The sequence below is a fragment of the Gasterosteus aculeatus genome, chromosome 15, assembly GCF_964276395.1.
Source record: "Gasterosteus aculeatus chromosome 15, fGasAcu3.hap1.1, whole genome shotgun sequence".
Lineage (NCBI taxonomy): Eukaryota > Metazoa > Chordata > Actinopteri > Perciformes > Gasterosteidae > Gasterosteus > Gasterosteus aculeatus.
This window is the reverse complement of record NC_135703.1, coordinates 6,662,664-6,687,341: the sequence shown is the minus strand read 5'-3', so window position 1 is coordinate 6,687,341 and position 24,678 is coordinate 6,662,664. Positions and strand designations below refer to the sequence as shown.

Here is a 24,678-nt window from a genome sequence, read left to right as displayed (position 1 = left end):
CTTTTTATAGAAAGAAATTAAAGTATTCAATAATGACTATGGTTGGAGTGGAATAAGTAAATAGACTGACTCCGGTAAGTTAATCAGAGTGTTAAAACCAGGCAGCTAGGAAAACAGATTAATTAGATTTCACATGTTTGACCATTTAATTTAAAAAAAAGTCACAATTGTGTATTCCTTTCAATTACAGAACTGATACAAAACATACTGTAGGCATGAAAGCCTCGTCATGTACACACGTACTGTACAAAGACACCAGAGAAGTCTGCTGCGGAAATGACCACGGGTAGGATTAACCATTTATTTCCCAATTAGAAGCACAATAAGGAACACAACATGGGACATAAGACATAGTGGTGTAAGCAGATATCAGCCTTTCCAGCTTTAACAGGTCGCACTCCAAGCATCCCCTGGTGGAGGGGGGGCGGGGGGCAGTCGGTTCCCCTTCAGAGACTGATGGAGGAAATTAAACCGCTAGGAGGGAGCACACTGGGACCAGAGCAGGCACCTGCTCGGGGGAACTGGCATTGTTTCCCACTAGATGCTAGAGAGAGACGACAGCGACACCACCTGTACAACCACAGCCCGCATTCCACCGGACCCCCCCCCCCCCCGAGTAAAATATCCATTTATTCAAAAACATCCCAGTGCTTTCATTTTATTAATATAAAACCTTTTCCCCATAAAATCTCAATAAAATAAAGTTGCTCTTAGTAGATATCAGGACAAAGATATTAACAAAATTGGAGTAAAAAAATCTCACAGTGAACATTGGGAACAAGATCTAAACCGTCTCGCCCTCACACCCTCCAAAATGATTTCAACATCTGACACAAATACAGCAGCTGGAACAGGAGACGGGTCAGAGAATTTAAGCATGAAGCAAATGAACCGACTGGATTGAAGGTTTCTTCACCACATTTTGTAAGAAAGTGCTGTTAGAGTGAAACTTAATCAAAAGGATATAATAAGGACATAAAGCTAAACAAATCCCTCGAGCATCTAGAATTGTCATTTAATGATATCTAAATAATTAATACCCAGTAAGTGGATATTCAAAGACACATTTTACCTTGATTTTAGTTGAATAATTGATTCTTTGATTAACAATTATCTTATTAACACAGCAGCCCAAGTTTTTTTGATAGGTCAAGTTGGCTTCAGGAGAGTAGTTTTCTCACATTCGATACAAGCATTGAACACACGTGGAGAACTAAGTCTGTAAGGAGATTACAGACCTGTGAAGCGATGAGAAAAATCTCACAAGATCCCTCTGGAATTATGAAAAATGGAATTCTCTGAAAACATCCACAAACAGGAAAAGGAATGTGATCCTCGTCTTCCTGCACCGGAGCAACTTAAACTGGTACTTCAAAAGACCTACAGACTCTGGTGCAATAATCAAAAAGAAAACATGGTTACGTGGTCATGAAGAGTTTCTTCTTTCCTTTGACACTTGCTTTTTTTTGCAGGCATTCTTCCTACGCTTGAAGTCGATTTGATGGCACTCGGAAACAGTGTACGGATTACCCGTTTGTGTAAACTAACCAAACCCCAAAACTATCTCCTCATTCACGTTCAGACTCTTTGTGGCCACTCTCGCTGAGCAGCCCGGGACCAGTGGAGTCAAATGCCCGGCCACCTTTTCTCCCCGCCACTTAGTGCCGAGGAGCCGGCGGCATTGATCAGGATACAAACACACATCACTGGCACGGTCCCACGCAACGTGAACGTACCTATGTGCATGTGTGAGTGCACTAATGTGTGCGAGATACAAGGGATCATACATTGCACATCTAGTGGCACATCTTTCTCTAGTCCTCATTCAGCCAATCCCATTAGCGCCCTCATGTGGACCCTTTCATGACAGAGAACTCACAGAAGAGAAAAAAAAATAAAATCAGCTATTAGGCAAAAGTTCCCAAAAGTTCACATTACAGTACTGTTAAGTCTCATTAGACAAAACAAAAAATACAAAAAGGCAGAGAGAAAAAAGCTTACACTCAATCACCATCATTTTCAATAACTATATAGGAAAAGGTTTTTCTTTGATTAGATATATTATCATCATTAACATCATAATTATTATGATTATTATTAATCATTATTGTCACCATTGTCATCCGTTTTTTTTTGTTGAGGGATCAAACGGAGTAGAAGGGCGGGGAATCAGTCACTGGGACGAAGCCTTGGTAGCTATTGTGGAGACGCAGTGCTGCTGGAAGTTGGGGGACATGGCGGAGTTGCAGCCCAGTCTCTGACGGGGGCCCTTCAGCCCGCCATCACCCTCCACGATCCAGGGGCTGCCGCCGGCCTCCTTTCCCAGCATGCTGCAGCAGCCGGGGCTCGGCGGGGCGGCGTTGGGTACCGTGGCGCTCACTGGCAGGCCTTTGGGCTGCTCGCTGGCGGGGGCGAAGTCCGGGTTATGGCTCTGAAGCACGCTGGTGATGTGGTTCAGGAGGTCATTGAAAAACTCTGGGACCCCCTCATAGCCTGAGCACATTGGGGGGGTGGGGAGAGACGGTCAGTCAGTTTAGCTAATTGACCTTTATGGTCACAATGTTCACTCGGGTTCACTCTTCACATGCAAAGGTTCCTTCATTTTAGGAACAGTATAAAAGACTAGCAAATAAAACCCAGTGCCACCGTGTGGATCGCAGGCGGCACCTACCAGGGAATGCATTGATGTCAATGACGGCATGTTGGCCCGTTTGGTTGTTGATGATGACGTCGATGCCAAACAGGGACACGCCCAGCGCCTGCCGCAGTGACCTGGACAACTCTCTGATGACATCATCACTGGGTGGCTGAGATACTCCCTCTACGTTCTCTCTCTAAGATGAAAAAAAAAGGTTACAACGTTAAATATCACCCAAGACAAAACTACAAAGTCCCAGTGGACAGCAGTCCGGGAGGTGTGGACGTACCGTGGTCAAGTCCGAGGAAGATTCTGGTTTCGAGACATTGTGGCTGTTGAAGAAAATGGCTTTCCTGTCTGAAAAGGAGACAAGGGAGGGGGGGGAGAGAAGAAAAGAAGGTGAAGAGGTGTGACTAGATGCTTTCCTAGTGCAGTCATCTACACGCAGTCCTGATGTCGGGCAGCAGGTGGCAGCAGAACCCAACTGGTTCCATTGTGCAATGAGGCAACCAGAGCAGGTCTTTATTTACGGATTTTTAGCACCTGGTGTAAACAAACAAACAGAAAACCAAACCACCCAGATGTGATGCCTCCATATTTAACCCTCCCACCAAGTCCCTTACAAACAACTCTGCACGTAAGTTGTTTTGGACCATCGGTTTTCTTTGAAGCAGTGATGAATGTGACAAGAGGAACTTCTGAATTTATTGTCCCGTTTTATTTGTTGCCGTTGTGATGATTCATTTTACAGTGTACTTTGATTAAAGGAAGTCAGGTTGGAAAAAAGTAAATTACGACGGTATCCAAATAAATTTTCACCTATCAACTTGTAGAGATGTTAAGACACGTGGGTGCGAACACAACCCGAGTAAGCATTTGGGATACGACCAAAAGGTAAATTATCTAAACTGAGTGACCGTCCCTCCCCACCCCCCAATGTGCTCAGGCTATGAGGGGGTCCCAGTTTTTCAATGTCCTCCTGAAACGCATCACCAGCGTGCTTCAGAGCCATAACCCGGACTTTGCCCCCGCCAGCGGCAGCCCAAAGGCCTGCCAGTGAACAAACAGCAATTTAGGTTGACAGAAGCACGGGGAAGAATGTCTCCCAAAGCACTACTTCCTGCTGCTCTATCCTCATTCATCTAGTCTTTGCCTCCGCTTCGCCCGACGTACAGCTCCGGGCTGCAGACCGCAGTGAACTAACTCGCCGTGCAGATGAAGCAACGCGGCGTGTTTCTTTTTGCGCTTTTCTGCCGCGGGCTAAACTGACACCGCTCCTCTCTGCAGCGTTATGAATAACAGTCCACTACACTGATGGGGAAACTGCTTTGCATGAGGGCCTCTTCCGTATCACATGCAAATACCGAGTCATTTCTGCTAGGGGACAACAACGTGTTGGAAGTTGCATCATGGGTAAGGCTTCTGACATGTTTATGGAGAAAAAGTCCACGCTTTATATTTTTAATAGCATCAATAGGGCAAAGCCCAATGGCACTTTGGTGCATCCCTTAAAAGCGTGAATAGGTCCAATCACAGGGACAATAAAGCCATCTTATTAGCTCTTTTATTGGGTTATTGGGAAAGGCTGTGCCATTTCCACAGTTTGCCCAGTGTGCAACCCCTTAGATATGTCTGTCCATCTGTCTGTCTGTCTGTCTGATTACTCACCTGCCGGTCCAGCAGGAAAGTTCTTCAGTGAAGGTCTCTCAACCACGGTGTAGGAGTCTCCCACCACAAACACCTTGTAAAGCACGGCATTATGGTTGATGAAGCTCTGGATCACACAAGGAGGCTTAACGTCCTTCAGGTCCTCTTCACTGAAGACAATGGCCATCTGTGGACAGGAGACCGCAGAGTAAATGACACGCCTGAATATGACCATCAACGAAAGTAGTGGTGCAAACCAACATGGATAGTTAATTCTTAACTTAATTCAATGCCAGTGTGGAGGAATGAAGATGGGTGGTATTTTATTAATTTGGACTTGAGTTAAAAGGTGTAACTGCTCAGACAAAGCAAATTGTGGAGGGTGTGAATGACCTTTGACACCTGTGGCCTCTTACCTCGTGGGAGTTGGTTCCATGAGCCACCCGTGTTTTGCAAACTGAAGAAGAAGGGCAAGAAAAAAAACTGAATTATTCAGTCATCTACATGAATACAAAATATCTCACACTTAAATATTTTCTTACACATCAAAGGTCAATACAGTAATAAGAGTATAATTAGGGGTCAAACGTAAAATATTAGGTATAATTAACGTTTAGCGAATATATATTTTTTATTTAGGTCCTCAATATCTAGAGGCAAAAAAAAAAAGAAACCACTCACTGAAAGGGAATGTGAGTCCTTGTCTCTTGATATGCTCCAGCACATCTGGGCTGCACTCTGTGTTCAGGACCATGAAGGGAGGAGAGCAAATCCTTTCATCTGACAAAAAAAAAACAAGAAAGTAAAAAAAAGGTCTTCAATTTCCTTATCTGCACTTTAATTCAGGTACACCACACCCGGCGTGGTGGTGGAAGCCAGGGTCCAACCCTGTCTGAGCCCCGGTGATGGGAGTGCGGGGGGACTGAACGGGAGTGTCCCCGTCCACCGGAGCGACCGCACGCTCTCCCTCCGCAGCCTGCTGGCGGCGGAGAGGACGAAGAAAGGTGGCGAGCCGCTTTTACGCCTCTTCCATCAATGCGTAATTGACAGGAGCTGTACTTCTTCCCTCTACGGATCAACATACGGTCTCAATTGCCCAAGATGCCATCAGTTATATGTCATTTAATTTAAAATAATAATGCTGAAGTAGCAGCCCCTGAGGCAATTTGTCCCATTTTAATCCATAGCCTACTTAGGAGTTGATGAAAGAAAAGGACCAGACCACCAAAAATAAAAAAATAAAAAAACTGCTCAGAAGCTGTTCAACATGGGGAGCAGACGAGTCTCCCGAATATACAGACGCACCTTGTTTAATTTGGCACAAAAATATTTATTTAGGTTTCATCATTGTGCCGAGTTTAGACAACAAACACAGCAGAGGCCATCTGAGGCCCGGGGGGGACAAATGACTCCTTTTCCAATAAATAAAGCAGAAAGCTGCCAGGCCCTTCTGCTCCTCTCAAAGAGCACACAAACACCCACACAGGAAAATGCTGAAATACAGGAAGAAACACGACGTAGGAACTATAGAGAACAGGTCGCACCAGCTGAGGACATTATGGAGTCATCCGATCCACCGAGGAGTTTGATTGACTGCTCTTTAGATGCCCAAACGGGTTAAATCCCTCAAATTCCACCTCCACCATGTTTTTATATCGTTTCGGGTTGTTTGTTTCTTTCCATGACATTCTTCCTTTCTTTTTTTTTTCTTTTTGCAGCACATCCTGCAGCGGCTGGTCTGTCAGTTCCGGTACGGCTGAACATCGCAAACATCCTGCAGCCCACGTCAGATTTCCCCTCTACGTCATGCACATGGGGCAGATAAGCCAGCTGGTTGGAGATATCACTGAAGAAAATCAGCGAGGCGGCCAAACCAAGAGCTGGCAAAATGCTAATGACAAAAAACACAATAGAAACACGCCGGTCATTGTGTACTGTGGGCAGCAGCAGCAGGGCTCTGTGCTCCCACTGGTGCTGAGGTCAGGGGAATCTCATTTGCCTACATTAGGTCCAGTGCTGAGTTTTGCCCTCTGGGTGAGCACTGGGCCCCGCTGACATCTACAGCTCCACACAGAAACCAGATCGTGCAAACACACAAAACGTTTGGGGGGGAAACCCCACACGCGAAAAGCTGATGCGCAAGGCGAAAAAGGCGACAAGGCAGCACACGCACAGTGGAGCAGTGGAGGTGATGTTGTAAACGGGCATCAGAGCTTTTAGAACGGCATCTAGGATCAACTGGATATGGGATTATCACTGACATTTTTAGGCACACTCTTTGGATTTCACCTCTACAAAAAGTGGTTTTAAAATACTCCAGCGTCCCTTACTTACAACCTGTTTGAGCGTCAAACGATTCTTGCAGCAATGTTGACATGTTTTAATATCTCTACAAGGACTTTGATGAGGCCAATGCAGTCAGTCGGTAGAAATGACCCAAGACATAATAACCTGCAATAACCCTTCAAGTATTTCTTCTGTGTGGGTGAGCGCTCCAGTTTAAGAACTGCTCCACTGCAGCTGAACATGTGCTCTGACCACAACGTACCAAACTAATTTCCTAAAGGAACACTCATTTTCCCTTCAAAAGGGAATACATCTGCATCTCAATCTGATCTAGCATGGTTTAAAGGTTTCAATTTCTTTTGCTGTTACATGACAGATGAGCACACAATACCCGTATTCTCCCTCACAGGCGAATACTTGTTCCGCAATCAGTGTGCAGCTGGGTCTAATCCAGCGAACCAGTCACTTTTGGGAGAGTGAAGCCTGCAGGGTTAGCCGTCAGTCTTCAGCGTGCTGGTTACAGCCACGCTTGCCACACTGCTGTTATGTTACCAGGACGGGAATAGAAGCATAATGTCTCTCGGAAAAAAACAGTCTGCTAGAGAAAACATCCCCATTATTTCAAATAATTCCTAAAGTCTGATGCAGTTACGTTTTGTTTTACAAAAATACTAATAAGAATCTAAACCTTGTCAAACAGAAAACATGTCATCCTCCAAGTTAAAGATGTATAATAAAGAGACCAGGGAATGGTAGATTAAGTTCGCAATAGCATGCATTCTTGCCGCTTTAGGGATGAGAGGATCAATCTCTGGCTCTGTCTAAACACTGCATGCACACAGCAGACCCAGCGGAGCCGAGGACGACTTTTACGGGACTTCTCCGTAAGGTGCTTTTTAGAATGCCATTATCCAGTTACACTGCTTTTTTTGTTTCGTTCCCTTTTTTTTTTTATCTCGTCGGGACATCCGCTGTGCAGCCCGCCATCTGTCTGGGCGGTTACGTCATAATCACGCATGCCAGGATATTAACTGCAATCTTCTAGGCAACAACGTGTGTGCCTGAGAACGGACAAGAGAAGAAATACGTTAACAGGCTGTTGTAACACCCAAGATTCAGCTCAATTCTTCCCTCTGGTTTCGTGCATTAGCGCAGAGAACGGCACGGTGCCAAGTTATGTTCAGCTTCATAAAATGTGCTGGTGTTTAGGTGGAAGGCTCCACTCTTCAGTTGCTATTTAGAGCTTGTTTCCTTGAAACTCCAGCATCCTTTCTTGCACTCTGCTTTCTCCGCGCACACACACACACACACCCCACCAAGAAAATCAGCAGGATTTTCAAAATTTGAAAATCAACCTCCAAAAGGGTGTATGCTCTTGAGTGCAATGCAATTGTTAATGATGCGCTGTGAGAGATTTAAGCTTTCAATTACAATTATGACTCAAATCCTATTTTGATGATATATTCATCATTTAGTGATTGAGATAATGCACTTTCATATCAGACAGGATGGTAATATCTTATCTATCTAACATCGTTGGGAAGTCCTGCCTGCTCACGGGACTTGGATGACGGTTTGGCTTTTAAAATTTTGCAGCTACGATTAAATAGTGATCAATTGCAAACACACTTCTTCCGTTGGTTCTCGCAGGGACTTAAAAGTGACATGGAAATAAAAAGGCAAAAGGTCTCAGTTTGATCCAAAGGAATCCCGCTTGTATTCAGAGGAAGCCTTTTATCCTGAGCTGGAGAGGAATAAGCTGAAAACATTGAGAGGATTTGTTTTATAGAATAGTTGACTTGACAACGGTTTCTGTCTACAAAAACAATCCAAGATTTCCAAACTCAAGCACACACACACACAGGAACCAGTAGATTCCACTAGGTACTGTAAACAGTTGCTCTGGCTAACATAGGAATCACAAAACAGAGTCAGACAAGCACCTTCACAACCAAGGATCAGTGACACAGATCTGGTAGTGCTCTGGCTAGTTTCTATTCACCATGTCGTTAAGATGAGCCGATTCTTGAACTCAAGTTAAAATCCATATTACCAATTCAGATTATAACAGCTGAATGCACGGCGACTGGGGCTATTCAACGTCGAGAGACCACTTAAGTGTCAGAAGAAGGTTTCCAGTGAAAGCCCGAACGCACCTCAAGTGCATCCTTCTATTGAGTACTATTCGGAGTAATGCAGACTTCAGCATGGCGAGCTCTCGGTGGCCTCCAAGTACCGCGTTGCCTTGGCAGCCGCTTCTGGACTCCATGGCCTCTGCTGATAAGGAGGAGGAAGTGCCCGCGCCTGAGAAAGCTAGCTAGACTTTCAACACTCTCCCTCCCCTTTCCCTCTAAACTCTCAGTTCCAACTGAAGAAAGGCCATTCATCCTCAGCCTCATGCCGTTTTCCCTACAATCACCGTGGTGTGGTGTAGGATTAAAATGGCTTACACTCCATGCTTGTGTCTAAACGTCCCACATTTGTCAGGGTGGTTTGGTATGCAAGCCTAAGAGCACCACTCGCATTAATGGCAACAGAGTGCCGAGAAGGGGAAGAAAAAAAAAAGGGCTTTCTATAAGTGAGCCGTCCTCCTCCTCAAAGCTAACGCACACATTAATAAGACAGTGATGCAGCTTAAACTGTTATGCAACAGCCATCATGTCTGTTTGGATGAAAAGAGGTCTCCTTGTGGTTCTATTTTGAGAACCTAATGACTCTGCCGAGATGCCGAAACGCCTCTGATCCGTCGCTATGACACCAAAACGAGGCCCCTCAAAGAGTCACGGACAATCAGTAAAGTAATACTTAAAAGGTTTATGTTCCCTGCCTGCCATGTACGGGGTTACAGTAAATGTGGATGAGTCACAGGTGTGTTTACAGTGCGTGTGGGTTGGGAATGCGTTCCTGTCGTCATTGCCTTTCCCCGCCGCCGGCCAAAAGATATTTCTCGCTGATTAGTTTATGGTCTGGGTGACAAAGGTGTTGGAGTGAGTTGGAGAGGCCATTTCTGATCCATCAGGGGGAAGCCTAAACAAGAGCCCCGTTTATACTTGGTTCTGACAAGGGGAGATTGAGAAGTGCATTTGTGGTATGAAAAAGAGGAGGAGAGGAAATTATGATATCAGCTGGCGAGGATTAAACATCTGCTCGGAAGCATGGACCAACATGATTAATAAGAGGCGACAGCGCTGTCGGGTGTTATCCATGTGTCCCCTCCGGAAGGGAAGCGGAAACACAGGATCTGCAGCCACGACTGCCTCACGCAACACGTCCAACGACATCAAAAGGGTAGTGTGCATGAAATAAACAGTTTGTATTTACATTACTGTATTTGACAACCTTTGTTTTTATACTCTATTGAGGACTGGGAGAGAAACAGACGTTCATGGTGTTCAACACTTAAAAGCTTGGTCGCACAGTAAAGTGACAGCAGAAAAAAACCTCAATTAAATAGAACCGTAAATTATGAAATCATTTCTTTAACTGGTTTGAGAATCCGTTCACTTAAATGGAAATTTTGAAGTCTTCAGTTTAGTGATCAATTAATGGAATGGACACTTCCATCGATTACGCGGCGTAATTCAAGAACGTCAGTGACTTCACTGGTGCTGCCATCCTACCTTGCATGCAACTCTCTATCCTGTGGATGAGCTGGTAGGACTTGCAACGATCCAGCAGAGTTCGGATAGCTGGAAGGGGATCCAGGACGATGGTCTCCGGGTGGGCATCAATGTAGTCCTGAAACAGAGAACATTCATCGTAGAACATTAAAACACTTTCCATTTACTAATTTCTTACACAAAATAATATCAAACAAATATATAGAAAATAAACCACCACAAATATAGAAAGCCTGCACACTGAGGTTTCACAATCACAAGCAACCATCTGCCGTGACACAAGCACGGATTCATCCTTACAGATGAGGAAGTGTTAACATATCAAAGTAGACAAACAACCAAATCACTCCTCCTTCATGAGCGAGTGAGCACGAGATGCCCGCGGCTCTGTGTAGGTTACTTCAATATGTCTCGGCGTGGCCGGCCGTTTTGGTCAGCCTGGGGTCTGCTACTTTACGTAACTTCCCTCCCCGTCTTTGCTCTTGTTTGCTCCGCTCTTGCTCCGTCCCCACACGTCCTCCTCTCCACTGCGCAGCTCTCCTCGCTCACCGCATTTTCATCTCGGCTCTGTGGATTTCTGTGACAACGATTTGTCCCGACTCACAAACTTCTCCAATGGAGCCGTCTGGCCTGCTCCTTACAGACGGCTCGTCACACCGCAATGTAATTAAGATGCGGAAACATCACTCTGACTCGCCTCCACATGGAGAACCTGTGGGATTCGCAGGGATCGCTGATCAAAGCCATTTGAGTGGTTATGTAAAGCAAACACGCTTCCGGCCAAAAATAAATCCAAACTAATCTTCCAGGAGTTCAGACAATACTGGCTTTACTCTGCTGAGAAGAACTGTCCCTTTTTTTCTCAGAATAAGAAACCTTTAAACACAGTCAACGAGGGGGAGCTGGAGTGGAGAAGAGCGGCTGGCAGGTGAAGAGCCAGACGGTAGTCAGGGTGGGGGGGTTAGCGAGTGGCGTCAAGGCCGAACACTTTGTGTTCGTTTTTTTAGGGGGGAAACCCCCTCCTCCCCAGCAGAATATGGACAGTAATGGACTGAATCTGGGCCACCGGTTTTAAACTATGTTCGTTATGCTACAAGGAATCACTTCTATGAAAACACAACCAGACGGGGGGGATTCCCCACATCAGCCCGAGGGACAGAACGCATACTTAAGCACAACTTTGCTTGCAGCACCTATAAAGGCACAGAGATAATATAAAAAAAAAAAACAGATCTTCAATGCACCTAATCACACAGCTCAAAAAAACATCTAACAATAGATGTAAGCCATCCTGGCCGGATATTTTGTTTAAAATAAAAAAGTATTTTAGAGAAGGCTAATCCACTTTGCCCCTGAAGATTTTTTAAATTAAGTTTCAGAAATGCGCCTCTGCCTATATCTCAAAAGAAAATGCAATCACAGAAGACAGCTGTGTTCACGTAAAAAGACACACACTTTAACTGGTGAGCTAAAGAATGACAATATTGGAGTTCCTTTAATAAAAATTGAAAATAAAAACGTAAGAGCTGTAACCTATGATTCTGAAGCACACAAAGGTTATAATTTGACATGCTTTCCGTTCCACTGTGTGTAAAAGTTAGGCTTCTATGTTTTAAAACTACTAAGGTCTTTTTTGTTGTCAAGGTGTGTCCATTTGGCCCAAATGAATCAGAGTACCATAAAAGTGTGCAAATGCATTCATGTGTTAATATTTTAACCAGGTTCTGTTTTGTAAGTGATTGCTGCACTGACATCCTGTTTGTCTTTCCTAAATGAGCAGTCGGGAGGAACACAGAATTGCATGACGTTGATAACGATTACAGCTCCTCTGAGTCATATAATAGAAAGAGAGCGCTACAGAATACGTTTTCACACATCTAAAACACTGCACCAGCTTTCTGCAGTGTGTTCTCAGTGTCCCATTTGGAGCTGTGACCTGCTGTTGGTGTGAGACTCTTTTACACCAGAAAGAACAAAAAAAGCTCTCTTGGAATTTAAAGTCAGCGCACTTAAGTTCAATCAAAGGTTTAATAGCTCATCATCAAATATAGCTGCTGATGTCCTTTATGTTCAGCACTAAGCAAACTTTTTGGTCCCTCTGAGTCTTTAAACTGGCATATTTACATGTAAGAACAAAAATGATGGAATCCATAAACGTGTATCGCCTGCAGTGCGCTTACTATCTCTAGAACTTTTCTCTTCATTTCAGGTGTATCTGAAGAGCTCAGCTAAAGTCCCATATCATGCATGATGACAGCAGCTGGGCCATGGGATCACTGGATAAGGTTGTGTTTGAGATCGGGACGGGGTACTTTTGGAAATCCTTTGTGACAACACTTGAGCGATATAAACATATTTAGCGGACAGCAAATATTGAGAACCGCCCATCCCTGCCCATCCCTGCCCATCCCTGTGTCGTTAGGCCTCCGTACTTGTGTTCTTCACATTACCCACAATACTGAGTAGGGGGTGAGGGGGGGGGGCATACCTGTACTCTTTGCACCAACAGCACAGCCTGGGAGTCATTCTGGTCCGCCTCGAGGATGAGGTCGGTCAGTTTGTGGATGATGACGTCCAGGGGACCCTGCTCCTCCAGAGGCTGGTTGAGGTCCAGCTAAGAAGAGAAGGAAGGCCATCGGTTATGGAAAACAACAACTCAGGTATTCATTTCACATATTTAGAAATGGTTAACCAAAACAATCATCCATAAAGAGCCCCCCCCCCATTTAAAAACAGAAGAGAGTATGCAAAGCTTCAAAAATGACAACATTGATAGATTAGAGCTCAAAAATGATCAATACAAAATAAAATAATTCTGAATTATTCTCGTATTACATTCTCGTATCCTCCATTTTAGATTGGTACCGGTAGACAGCTGTGACAGTGTTGCATCTCTCTTATGTGTCAGACAGGGTGAGAAAAAAAAACTAGAGCATGTTCTCACATGTAGTAGCAAATTTTAGTCCGCAATGAAAAGAAAATGTTGTGGCCTCAAGGCACTTTCTTGTTTCTTGTCCTTTTGAGTTGTATGCTTATGGTTGAAATGCAATGATTGTCGCTTTCGATAAAAGCGTCAAGTTAAACATTTCCCCAAACCCACCTGTACCGGCTTAAAAGTATTGCTGCCTGCAGTTAGTGGACAAAGTAAAAAATAAAAGCGTACTGCTCAGTCCCACTACATTCATCCTATTTGCATGTAACAAAGGGAAGAGGGAAGCATTTTATATGTATCGGGTCTGCTTCATTTAACTTCTACTGTGCATGCACCGGTGCACTGGAAGTGTACTTGACTAACTATTTAATAAATCTGGGATTGTCCTCTTAATTTATACTCTTAATCTGACAATACAAATTGAATAATCTCGCCACCCCATCTCCTAGTTCTGCTCTAGGAAGCAACAATAGAGAACTATTCCAAATCAATCTCTTCATTCTTTTATTCATAGCTCTGGCGTTGGTGCAGCCACAGTTTATGTCGTATTTCTTTTGAATTACACAATCAGGATTTATTTCTGGCGTCAGCTATTTCACTCAGAATTGCAAACATTCTCTCCCTCTGGCCAGGCTTCTAGCCTGAGCATTGTCAACCGGCGCAAATTAGCACTTGTTTAAAGTTTACCGCAACCGAAAGACACACGAAAGACAAGTCTTCAGAAGTAGTCAAAGCAGCTCTCCGAGTGCGATAGGATTTATCTAGGTCAGCGCCTGCACACACAAAACATGATAGAGGAGAGATGCTGGGCTTTGGCAACAAATATTGCTGGTGAGATGGCTCAGTGCAATTCACTGAAGGCCTGTGTTCTGTCTGAAGGTGGCCAGTGTGAAGGGCCCAAAGAGTTGAGTCGTTGACAACTTTTACAGTTAAATACACAAGGTTGCTTGGAGTTGTTAGCCAAGCTAAACGAATGCTTTTAGAGGTACGGTTGTGGGAAAGGACAGAGACCAACAACAGCCTTCAAAACACGGCTAGGTGTACCATTACCAAATACGTAAAAGCAAATTAGGAGAAAAAAAATGATCATAGCCTAAGGATTTGTGACAGGTTGCGGTTGTTTCGAATTACACAAGCATTGAATACAATGAAATCACAGGACAAAGAGACAGTGAATCTGAAACCAGAGCAAACCCAACAACATTGTCCCCAAGGCTTGTCAAATAGATCTGATTGCTTAGGTTGCAGCGCTGCTGTTGCGTAACGTGGTGACTAACTCGTCCGCTTATCGGCCAACGGGGGATCACCTGATCATCACAGACAAAAGACAATTCAGCAGCACATGTATACAAATAAGCCCGAACAGGGCAGGACCCCACACTGTCCTTTGTACTGTCCAGTTAATACGCAAACCAGGAGGGGGGCACACCTTAGTCACACTGGTACGGATCAATGCAGGCACAGTAAAACTGTGCATAGCTTCAGCCGGTTAAGGCTTGGCCACAATCAAACTGTCAGTTCAGAACATTTCCTGGTTAATAATTGTGATGGATGGATGACTAATAAGCTCAACCTTGAACTGGTGCTGAAAAGTCAAATCGCACACAGTTGTAAATGTGTTCACAGGAAAGAGCAAATGTAGGTTTAGGTTCTACTCACATCAGAGACCAGTATGTTTTAAAAGACATGTATTAAGGTTTATTGTTCTCATTAATCTTGCATGACATTTACGATACACAGCATGCCACCATTCAAAGAAATTGCAACACACCCTGCAACGTGCAAGTCTAGCCATAGTTCCTTAGGAGCTCATTATGCACGACACATCAACTAGGTTACGTTTGCAATTGAAAAGCGTGTTCACAACACAGCATGTCTTTCCCTGCCCATCTGATGTGGTCGGCTCTCATTCTCCACCGTGCTCCATTCCTCCTGCTTGTCAAAACAAGCCCGTCTGCTCTAGAGTAATATGCCAACACGAGCGGAAAAAATGTATGCTAGGCAAATTACGACGAAAATATCTAGTCACCCTGGCAGCTTTGCAAGAATTGACACATCGAATCGAGTGCATGTGTACTACACGGTAAATGTTGCTTTGTATTTATGGCATATGCAAAAGGCAGCGGCTGATTTAGGTTTGAGCCACTAGACATAGACCTTTTGGTGACTCGGTGTCAAAGCAGTCCAGCCGGTTTAGCATACATCGCGTGGCAGACAGGAGCATGGCGCATGGCATATGCATCCAACACAAAGCTATGACCTCAATAGCGGCGTCGTCGCTCATAAAATGCGCCGTCACCGGCGGATAAGCTGTGACTGGGTCTGTAACACAGAGAGCAGCGGTGGTGACACCGCCTTGGCGCAGTGGGTGCTTTTTCTGTCTAGTATCCGCCGCGTGGAAGGGAATGTGTCCGTACTCTGCTGAAGCATGGCTGCTAATCTCTTGCTTGCTCAACACAGAGGGCCCGTCCACAGCCCGCCCCCCCCCCCCCCCCATCCACAGACACGGGACCCTACGTCGTTGGGGTCAACACCCACCGGCAAAGCCGCTCGCAGAGGATGACATTCTCCTCTCCCCGTGCGTAGACAGAATGACCTCGCTTTAGAGCTCATCCAAAAAAACCAGCAGTGTCCTGCTAAATGCTAAAAGCAGAAATGTCAGCAGACTTCTTTGCGAGTCCCCCTGGGACCGAGTGCTCGCAGGGATCCACGTGGTGATGGACGGCAGAGAAAACAGGCAAGATTCCGGTGGGATAGGGTGGGTCAGGGCCAATATATTTTCGGCTTTGATGTAGCTCCAGGGTGGGCTCAAGCTTACGCTCCAGGGAAATTTAAGAATGATAATTTTGAGCAAAGAGCAGGGACAGAGCTCCCACGCGTACTCCCACAGTTTTTAAATTGTGTACAAGTATGGTGAACACAAACACTATTGTCCCCGTGTGTCTCTGTGCCTGGCGAGGTTTCAGCACGGAGCTGCTTCATCCCTCTAGGTGTCTCTTTTCACGTTCTCCTCCGCCGAATCTAACCTCACCTGCTTTCGCCTTTCCCTGCTAGGAGGCAGGAATGTGATGGGGGATTCATTTTGGATGGTGTATGGCGGTCGACGCCCTGGTCTAGTGAAGCGTGAAAGAAACTGTTGTCGGACACAAACGGCAGCTGTTGGCCACACAAAGTACAAGCCTAAACATGATCATGAATCTAAAAAACGCTATGGAGGATCAAAATGGAGCTCATTAAGCCAATGTCTGTCTCCTTAGCACTGCTGACTATGTTGAGCAATGAAAGTTTAAGAGGCAACTGCCCTAAAACCATTAACATTAACATTTTGGGGAGTTGGATAAATCTCAAGGAACAAAAAAAACAATTTGAGAATAATAAAACTGGAACTCAATAACTTTCTTTGAAGAGCCCACTCAAATGATGCGATGGGTTTCCTCTCGGAGAGCGCACAATGTCTTACTCAAGGACGAGCCAGTTTGATTTAATCTCTTCAGCTGTGAGTCAGACGAGCTAATGCAGCGAGCACCGGGAGACGGGCTCTCGTGAGCTCACGGCTAAGGGGTCAGTATTGATGAGATGCAAAAAAAAAAGAAAAATCGCTAAGAGGAGGAACTCTGAAGGGTGAAAAAGAAAAGAAAGTAGGGACAAGGTAAGCGCAATAATGGGTTACTTAAATGAGTTAAAGGAGAAAAGATGCTTGAGGCGAAAGGAGCCATCATGTAAACTCAAACAAAAGAACCATCTGTTCGGTCGTGACGGGCATACATGTAGATGGTTTCCCACACTAGAAATGGAAATATAAAATGAGCTCCCTGGGGCTGCCAGATTTAGAAAAGATCTTTTCACACAGGGTGACATCATAACCACTTTCAACTATCTGGAGGATCAAATCTCCCGTGGCAAATACCATATGTCGCTAAATGGAGGTTCAATGTGAAATTCCTATATCCATTTTTTAATTGTCCAGTTTAGTTTTAGTAAAAAAAATTTTTAATCAATTAAATTGAATTCATTTTATTTTGAAGAACCCAAAATTGCTGTAAACATGCAACATCCTCTGTCCCGAAACCCTCACATCGGCACAGGAGAAATTCCCCCCAAAAATGAATGAATTAAACTGCTGAGGGTTTTATGAATTAACTGATCATTTGGTCCATAAATGTCAGGAAAAGAAAAATGGCCAACAGAATGTCTCAATAACCCAAGGTGACATCTCGATGCTGTCCACAGGTTCCACCGATCAGCGACTTGTTTCAGGTCTCGTACGCAGCAATTGTTCGGAAAAGAAATCTGTGTGTTTCCAACATAAAACCAACAAGTGAATTAGGTAGTAATAAGGCCGTAAACAGCATAAACTAATAGTTTATTGTGACAGAAGAAGTCGAGGATAAACGTATCCTTGGATATCTGAGGGTGAGTGTTTATCGTCGAGATCAGCTAGTCGTCAGACCGCAGGGACAAGGTTGGTGATTCAATAAATCTGAACATATGTTCTACTCCAGCCTTCGAGAGAAGGTTAAATAGACCTGATATCCAGATAGCAGACGTACTCTCTCCCACCCCTTAAGCTGAACAAAATCAATAGAACATGAACACCTAATGGGCAGTGAAACACAATTTCCATTTTGATACAATTGTTGGCACGGTTTAGATGAATGTTTTCCCTCCATGATTTCTCTTCACTACACAAACATCTGTCATTACGACACATATCTTTGTCTCTCAAAAACACGTTTCTTCTTTGTTCATTCAAATGTGGTCTTCAGTAGGATTGGGCATACACTATTTGGTCAAATATTTACAGGACCTGCAGGACTAGACCTGCAGGAGAATATATTTAGTTTTAAATCATCTGGGATTAGATATTGGTTCCTTGACTGCAAAATAACCGACTACTATAAAGTCTACGGGTTACAACGGTTACCATTATCTTTGCTTGTGAAGCAACTGTGACAGTACAGACACAGACCGGCACTGGGTGCATCTCGGGTGTGAATTCAGGAATACTTCTGGTTAAGCAAAAACTAAGGAAAGGTTGCGCTGATTTATGGGAGAAAAAGAGAAACGTTGGGCAACAGGTAGTCCAGGGAAAAGAGTTACGGGGAAGGCCGGAGGGCTGTTCAGGCCCCTGGGGGCCCCCAGTCGAGAGTTTGAGAGGATCGACTCTCCCAGGGGAGACTGAATGCACAGTGGGAAACAAAGCCCTGCTTACTTTGGGACTATTCCCAGGACAAGGCTCTTTGTGGGTGTGCTGATATCGTTAGCACAGCCAGAGGAAAAAAATAACCTCAAAGCAAAAGGGAGGAGGAAAAAAAGTCCCCCCGTCTGAGACAAGAAGACAACAGACAGGATTTAAAACAGGGAAAACAGAGCGAGATGCTGAGAGAAAAAAAGGTAGGACTTTTTTTGTCCTTAAACTACGGAAAGCACTTTAACTGACAAGCTGTCAACACTGAGCTCCCAGAACAATTATTATGCTGCTACGTGTGCGGTGTTTACTCGCTCAATGTAATGTGCTGCGTCCAGTATCCATTGATGACAGGAGACGTTTTTATCGGAACATGCAGCCCTCTTTTACTTGAGCTGAGCAATTACTGGAGATGGAATTTCTTGTAGTGCATCCACAATATACAAAAGACACAAAGAGTGTAATTAGTCATTTGTTGAAAGCCGTAGCGGTTGACTACTACAATTATTACCAAGCTTTTTAGAGTTTCGACCAAAAACAATTAAACTAATGGCCCGCACAGAAGGAGTAGCTACTGCCCTGATAAGAGCCCTCAACAGTGGCCACACTGTGCGGAGATTTATTAAACCACACCTTAAAAGGGATGCAGTCACACTGAAAATAGCAACATTGTTACCAACATAAACTTAGTATGTATTAAGCAACACCGTTTACAGTAGAAATCTTGAAAATGTATGGGGGGGGCGGTTGGTTTAACCTCTGCCTCACGTAATCAACTCTGAGTAGAATTCTGTATCAACAGGGACACAATACAGGATAAAAAAAACAGTATGATACAAAACAAAATGTTTGCCCACTTACCTGAACAACTTCAATTCCTCTTTTCCTGCAAAATAAGACAAAAGTAATGGTCATTCATTTTCAAATCCAGTCATCCATAGACACTGCCACGCATCAACAGTACCTCCACTAAAACATGAAAGACATTTCTACATTTCCGTGTAAGTGACACAGCTGGCAGACCTGCTCACTGAGGCTATAGTAGATGCTGGGCTCGCCAGCACTAAACCTACATTTATTTTTTACTTTCATGAGATACATTACACGCTTTGTGAAATATGTCTTTGCATCTGTCGCCCTCACTGGTTCTTTCCTTTATCATGTGACGGTTTCTTTTACTCTAACTTTGCTATGTACATTTCAGACAAAGGTTCCTCTCCAGAAGTCTGCCTTTGCACCCAATCAGGATCAACTTTATCAGAAAACAGAACCCAACGCCACACCGCGGTGGCCAATCATGGGCCCTTTAGGAAACACAACCAACGCTACTCGCAAGAACTTCTGTTCTAATATGAATCAGGCTATGAGGGAGAAAACAAACTCCCTGTGGATAGTTAGACATGAGTAACACCTGGGAAGAAAAAATCAAAACAATGAGTAAAGAATTCTGTGTTAGCAGCACAGCAAAGTGAAAACACAATAATCCCATTTCACAGCTCGAGAATATCGTACTTTTAAGAATCAGCACAGAAATACTGGTCTTTGTATTAAAAGCTGTTGCTTGGCAACCAGCAGACCCCTCGACGAACAGAGGTGGCAGAGAAGACCATGATAACATAGGGAAGCAAAACACCGTAGACATGTGGCCCATGGACTTAAACTGAAGTACTGAAGCCAGCTATTTAATTCACAATGAGCACAACACCAGTCCAGCTCCACAACCCACTCGGCCTGTTCAGCCCAGTTGTTTCTGAGCTAGCAGCCCCATGGTAACCGCAGTGCATCCATCCACTGCTCCACAACAATGTGGATATTTAATACTGCAGCTGGCGCCTTTCATGTGTGGATGAGGCCTTTATTTTTTTCCCATCTCAGTTATGATTGTTTGCTCTCCTATACTGTTACACAGCCAGCAGAATGAAAGGGATGAAGGAGAGGAACTTTTTGAGTAGACTTGAAACACACAATATAGAGTGGGAATACAAAAAAAGGCAGACATTTTTTTTCTCCTAATTTGCTTTTACGTATTTGGTAATGGTACACCTAGCCGTGTTTTGAAGGCTGTTGTTGGTCTCTGTCCTTGCTTCTGACTAAATAATAGTATAATATATCCATTTAGCTGTATCACTTATCATTTATATATATGGTCAACCATAGACATGCAATCTCATGTCATTACAAAGTTTAGATGGTGATATCTTTGAGAATGTGCCATGTTAGACAGGGTTAGACAATGTAGGCCCACCAGGTGAGCCGGTTTGGGCTGTTGGAACTTTGGCCGTTCCTTGAAACCAACACAATCATTTCTTTGCATGTTAATAGATTTTAAAAAGGGTTACTTGCCTGTATAAATAATCACAGTCTTTCCATCACTGGCGTGTATATTCTATAATTTGCGTGAAAGACTACATACATAGAGTGGATGTACCTCTGTCATATCACTCTTGTTGTCCTAGGGCGGCCTTGCCTTGACAAGATTAAGTGCCAATATTTTCATTGTGTCTAATGAAGCCGGGGCTGCCTGTTCTTTGGGGAATAGCATGTTCTTTCCAAATTAGGTATACGTGAGTCTGTACGAAGCCTCTAAATGGATATGCAAAGCACGTGGGACACAAACATAATCCCATGTGGTTTTGACCAGCAGGAATCCCCTGAGTCCAGCTGCACAAGACGGGCCAGGCTACACACCGTAGCACTCAAAATGTCAGCTGTATGCCGCATGATGAAATAACAAAAACCTGTTCCGCCAGTGTCAGAGTAGCACACAGCCCCAGTCAGTTAAGGTGAAACATTCTGTTTACCAATTAAAATACAGCCAGACGAGTTAAATATAACTGCTTATATATATATATATAGTTAAGTAAAAATCAAGGTGCATAAAAATGTAATTAAAAAAGTGATATTGCCAATGAAAATGATTAGTGTACTAATAAATCTGACACACCCTTGATGATTTGTGACTCCAAGACAGGCAAAATACTTAACCTACGTGTCTTTATCAAAAAGCCACATCATTTCCGGCTTTAGTGTTTTAGTCGCTGACTAGGGAAACACAGTCATACAGTGGTCATGATCAAACATTCACTATTACATATAAAAAAGGCTTGTCTCTGTTGTTTTTCCTGTAAAACACTATCAATCTGCTTTAGTCCCCCCCAACAAATAACGAGTGTTAACACTTGGCCCCCGACCCTTCGTACTAAACAGAGCTCAGTCGAGCTCTCCGTGTGCACAGGGATTGGCAGGATGTAGGGAGGGAGCGAAGAGGGGTGTTAATTAACGGGTTATGAGGAGATTAAAAATGTTTTGTGGATTACAGTGTGGTAATCTGCGCTGGCTCAACCAGGTTGCTTTGTGAGGCAACAACCCTCATGAAATAGGTAGGAGGTAATTGCCTGCTATAAGGCGCATGGACAACACACCACACGGGACATTCTCGCAGAGTCAAATGACAGAAGACTATAAAAGTGTTTCTCCATTCACACTCACTGTTAAAACACAGAGATTGTTTCTGCTTACTGGATGACTGGGGCCAATCGTAGAGCACAGCCCGTTAGGCAATGTTGCAAATAGAGACAATTCGGCTGCTGCAATACCTTTGAGGCGTTCCCCAATCGAGCGCACTGCAAGGCAGCTATCGTAAATCAGTGAGGGCGAATTCAGTGCCCCTGAAGACCGGTCTGCTGAGAAAACTCTTGCCCTACTTTGCGACTCTTGCCCTACTTTGCGATACCTTGACTTGGCCCGAAGAAGGATAAACTACAACAAGATAACATACATACGACATTCATATAGCTGCCCCTGTCAAGAATGGGGAGGAGAAAATCCTTGATACTGTCAAAATAAACCGTTGAACCAAATAATATTTTGACTATGCATTTAGAACAATAAGTTCCTGCTTCGGAAGATAAAAAAACAAAAACAACTAGAGATAAAAAGCGAAGACTGGTCGATGCGATATATTACAACCCCCTCAAATGTTAATTCTCTGTTGGCAACAGGCAGTTTATTTTTTTTAAATAAGTTTATTCAGCAGCACACGCCTTACACTTTGCTGCTTCAGGACAATTTATGTGCTTGTCCTGTTACACAAGTGCGGTCGGCCACTGAGACCCATCCCGCTTAAAAAAACATTCCATCTTCCTCAACAGGCACTGAATCTAAGACATACCAATGAAAATGTAAAACTAAACACTTAACTGATTTGTACTAAGGGATGTTTTCACATAGCGCAAGTCAGCTTACAGACTTTATTCTATTGTATGGATGTAAGGATGTAAGGATGCAGCGAGACATGTGGATGTGTGTCTCGCTGCATCTCTTCGCTTCCATTAAACTTGGGTCTTAAATCCACACACCTGCACATGTCAGCAAACGCCTGGAAATTCAGCTTCTTCAGTTTCTTCTCGCTGAGCCAGTAGCCGACTCTCCGGCCTTTGAGGAAAGTCTGCATCTCGACCACGGTGCTCCTGGTTCTTCTCTGGAGGTAAAAAAAAAAAAAAGGTGCGACCGAAGACTCGACCTGAACAGACGGAGAACAGGAAAACCCACGATGTGACGTTAACGTCACGACAGTCAACAATGAACCATGGAGGAAATAGTCCAAGTTCGCCTCTCTAGTTGGAGATACGTTACGTTACCTCCCACTCGCCAGCCTCGCTGAGTGACTCCGCGTTATCTAACGTTAGTTTTGCCAAACGTAATATCGCAGTGAACGTGCTTCAGCATCTGCGAAGCACGCGTAACTAACTGTCCTCCTTGGGCTAACCTCAACTGCTAGCAGTTAGCTAGCAGGCTGGGCAGCGGCAGTTCGCGAAGCTAACCGTTGGCATGCAATTAGGAAATGTACGCTAGGCTTGCTAACGAGGTTGACTAACGTTAGCCGGAAGAACAGACCTAACTATACCAATTCAGAGTATTAAAGTTAAGAGTTAAGACGAACTACCGATGGCTAGAAACGGCTAGTTGGCTAAAAGATGAAGCAACCGTCTGAGAGGCACCTTAAACGCTACGCCAGAGAAGCGTTGGTGAGCTAGCGTTTACTAACCTGGCAATTTTAGCACAGCTCTCCACTCCCCTCCCTCCCACACCGCCTGAATCTTGTGTCCTCTTCACAGTAAACTAGCTCTGGTAGTTTCCCATTTTCGTTCCGTCCGGGGGAGGAGGAGAAGAAGAAGAAGTTTTCAAACAAGGTGACAGATGACAGGCGCAGCTGGACTCGCGTCGAGGTGTTCCCGGTCCGTTCTCCCTCTCTCGGTCTGCAGATTGAAGCGCCCGCACACACCCAGCAGCCAGGAGGTCGATGCTGCCTTCAGGAGCCCCTCGGAGAATAGCAACTCTTGAATTAGTCCTGTCCTGACGGGCCCTACATACAGCGATATCAAATGTTAAATGTAAAAGTATTTACACTGGAGAGGTTGGAGCAACCTATAAAAAACGGTTAATTTTGTATTTAACTTTGTTTTGTTTTTATTGGTTAATGGACACAAAGTTTCTGTTTTACACTAGTTAACAAATGCACACGATGAAACCCAAATTTATAAATAAGTTGCTGTTAGTTATTCATTGATAGACCTGACCTAAAAACCAACATGTGTTTCATTCACCATTGGGGCACAAAAAATAACGATGGGAGTATATATATTCTCTGTTCTTTCTCTGTTCATTTATAATCTCTTCGTTGTTCATTGTGGTGCATCGTCTTTATGCGAGGCTTAACGTTTCTGTCAACCCAACACGTAAAAAGGGAAGAGAGTTTATTGCAAAATGCAGACCACTGCACCGTGAAGTTATGCACAAAACCACTTCAGATGGCACAATGAAGTGAACTTCTTCTATTGGTGCATGCTGTGGCTTGAAATATTCCTTCCAGCACAGTAATGACCGCATATACAGGGTGGGTGTCCAAACAGAGGAAAATCCCGCGGTGGCGCCATCTAGTGAAAAACTATCCAAACTACCAAAAACGCAGACACGCACTCACGCACGCACATGCACACAAAATTATTATGACAGTAAGATAATTCTAAGATATCGAACACGTGATGGAAAAAATACCACCAGGAAATTCGAACAAAAATAAAAACAAAACATTTCAAAAGTACACAGTCGCAGAAACTCAGAAAACTGGCCAGAGGAGGCCACGCTGCTGATTCCCCTCTGCTGAGAGACACAAGGACAGGCAATTAACATATTAAGTATGAATGATTCAACTGAATTTCATTATTTTCAGACATTTTTAGAGTGTGCTCGTTGCCTTTGCTTAACTAGACAATATCTCTCTATTGGATTTTTTAATCTTAATATAACTAATAATAGTTAATTTACCCTCATGTCTTAAATGGTCCGTTTAGTTAGTTTCTATTGT

At 44.0% G+C, this 24,678-nt stretch overlaps 1 protein-coding gene across 2 annotated transcripts; it reads right to left on the bottom strand.

Annotated features, from left to right (window-relative positions):
• Positions 1-287: 287 nt before the first annotated feature.
• Positions 288-23,676, bottom strand: LOC120832914 (inositol-tetrakisphosphate 1-kinase). Of its 2 annotated transcripts, none has more exons than XM_040199602.2 (11): positions 23,359-23,676; positions 22,670-22,833; positions 19,173-19,197; positions 12,680-12,805; positions 10,192-10,309; positions 4,967-5,065; positions 4,702-4,742; positions 4,307-4,472; positions 2,928-2,995; positions 2,672-2,834; positions 288-2,493 (listed from the first exon to the last, which is right to left on the bottom strand). In XM_040199602.2, the coding sequence occupies exons 2-11, from the start codon at positions 22,762-22,764 to the stop codon at positions 2,174-2,176; spliced, it is 1,221 nt and encodes a 406-aa protein (XP_040055536.1). In that variant the 5' UTR covers positions 22,765-22,833; positions 23,359-23,676; the 3' UTR covers positions 288-2,173. The 2 variants fall into 2 exon arrangements, with proteins under 2 accessions (XP_040055536.1, XP_040055537.1); XM_040199603.2 differs by having other exon boundaries at positions 22,670-22,791; positions 23,359-23,622.
• Positions 23,677-24,678: the final 1,002 nt, after the last annotated feature.

Bases quoted from the DNA above. Each gene is read 5' to 3' on its own strand.
- LOC120832914 (XM_040199602.2), bottom strand. From the start codon at position 22,764: ATGCAGACTTTCCTCAAAGGCCGGAGAGTCGGCTACTGGCTCAGCGAG. The intron at 19,198-22,669 runs GTGTGTGGATTT...CTTATTTTGCAG, and splicing joins GCGTTTGCTGACATGTGCAG to GAAAAGAGGAATTGAAGTTG. The intron at 5,066-10,191 runs GTAGGATGGCAG...TTTTTTTGTCAG, and splicing joins GATAGAGAGTTGCATGCAAG to ATGAAAGGATTTGCTCTCCT.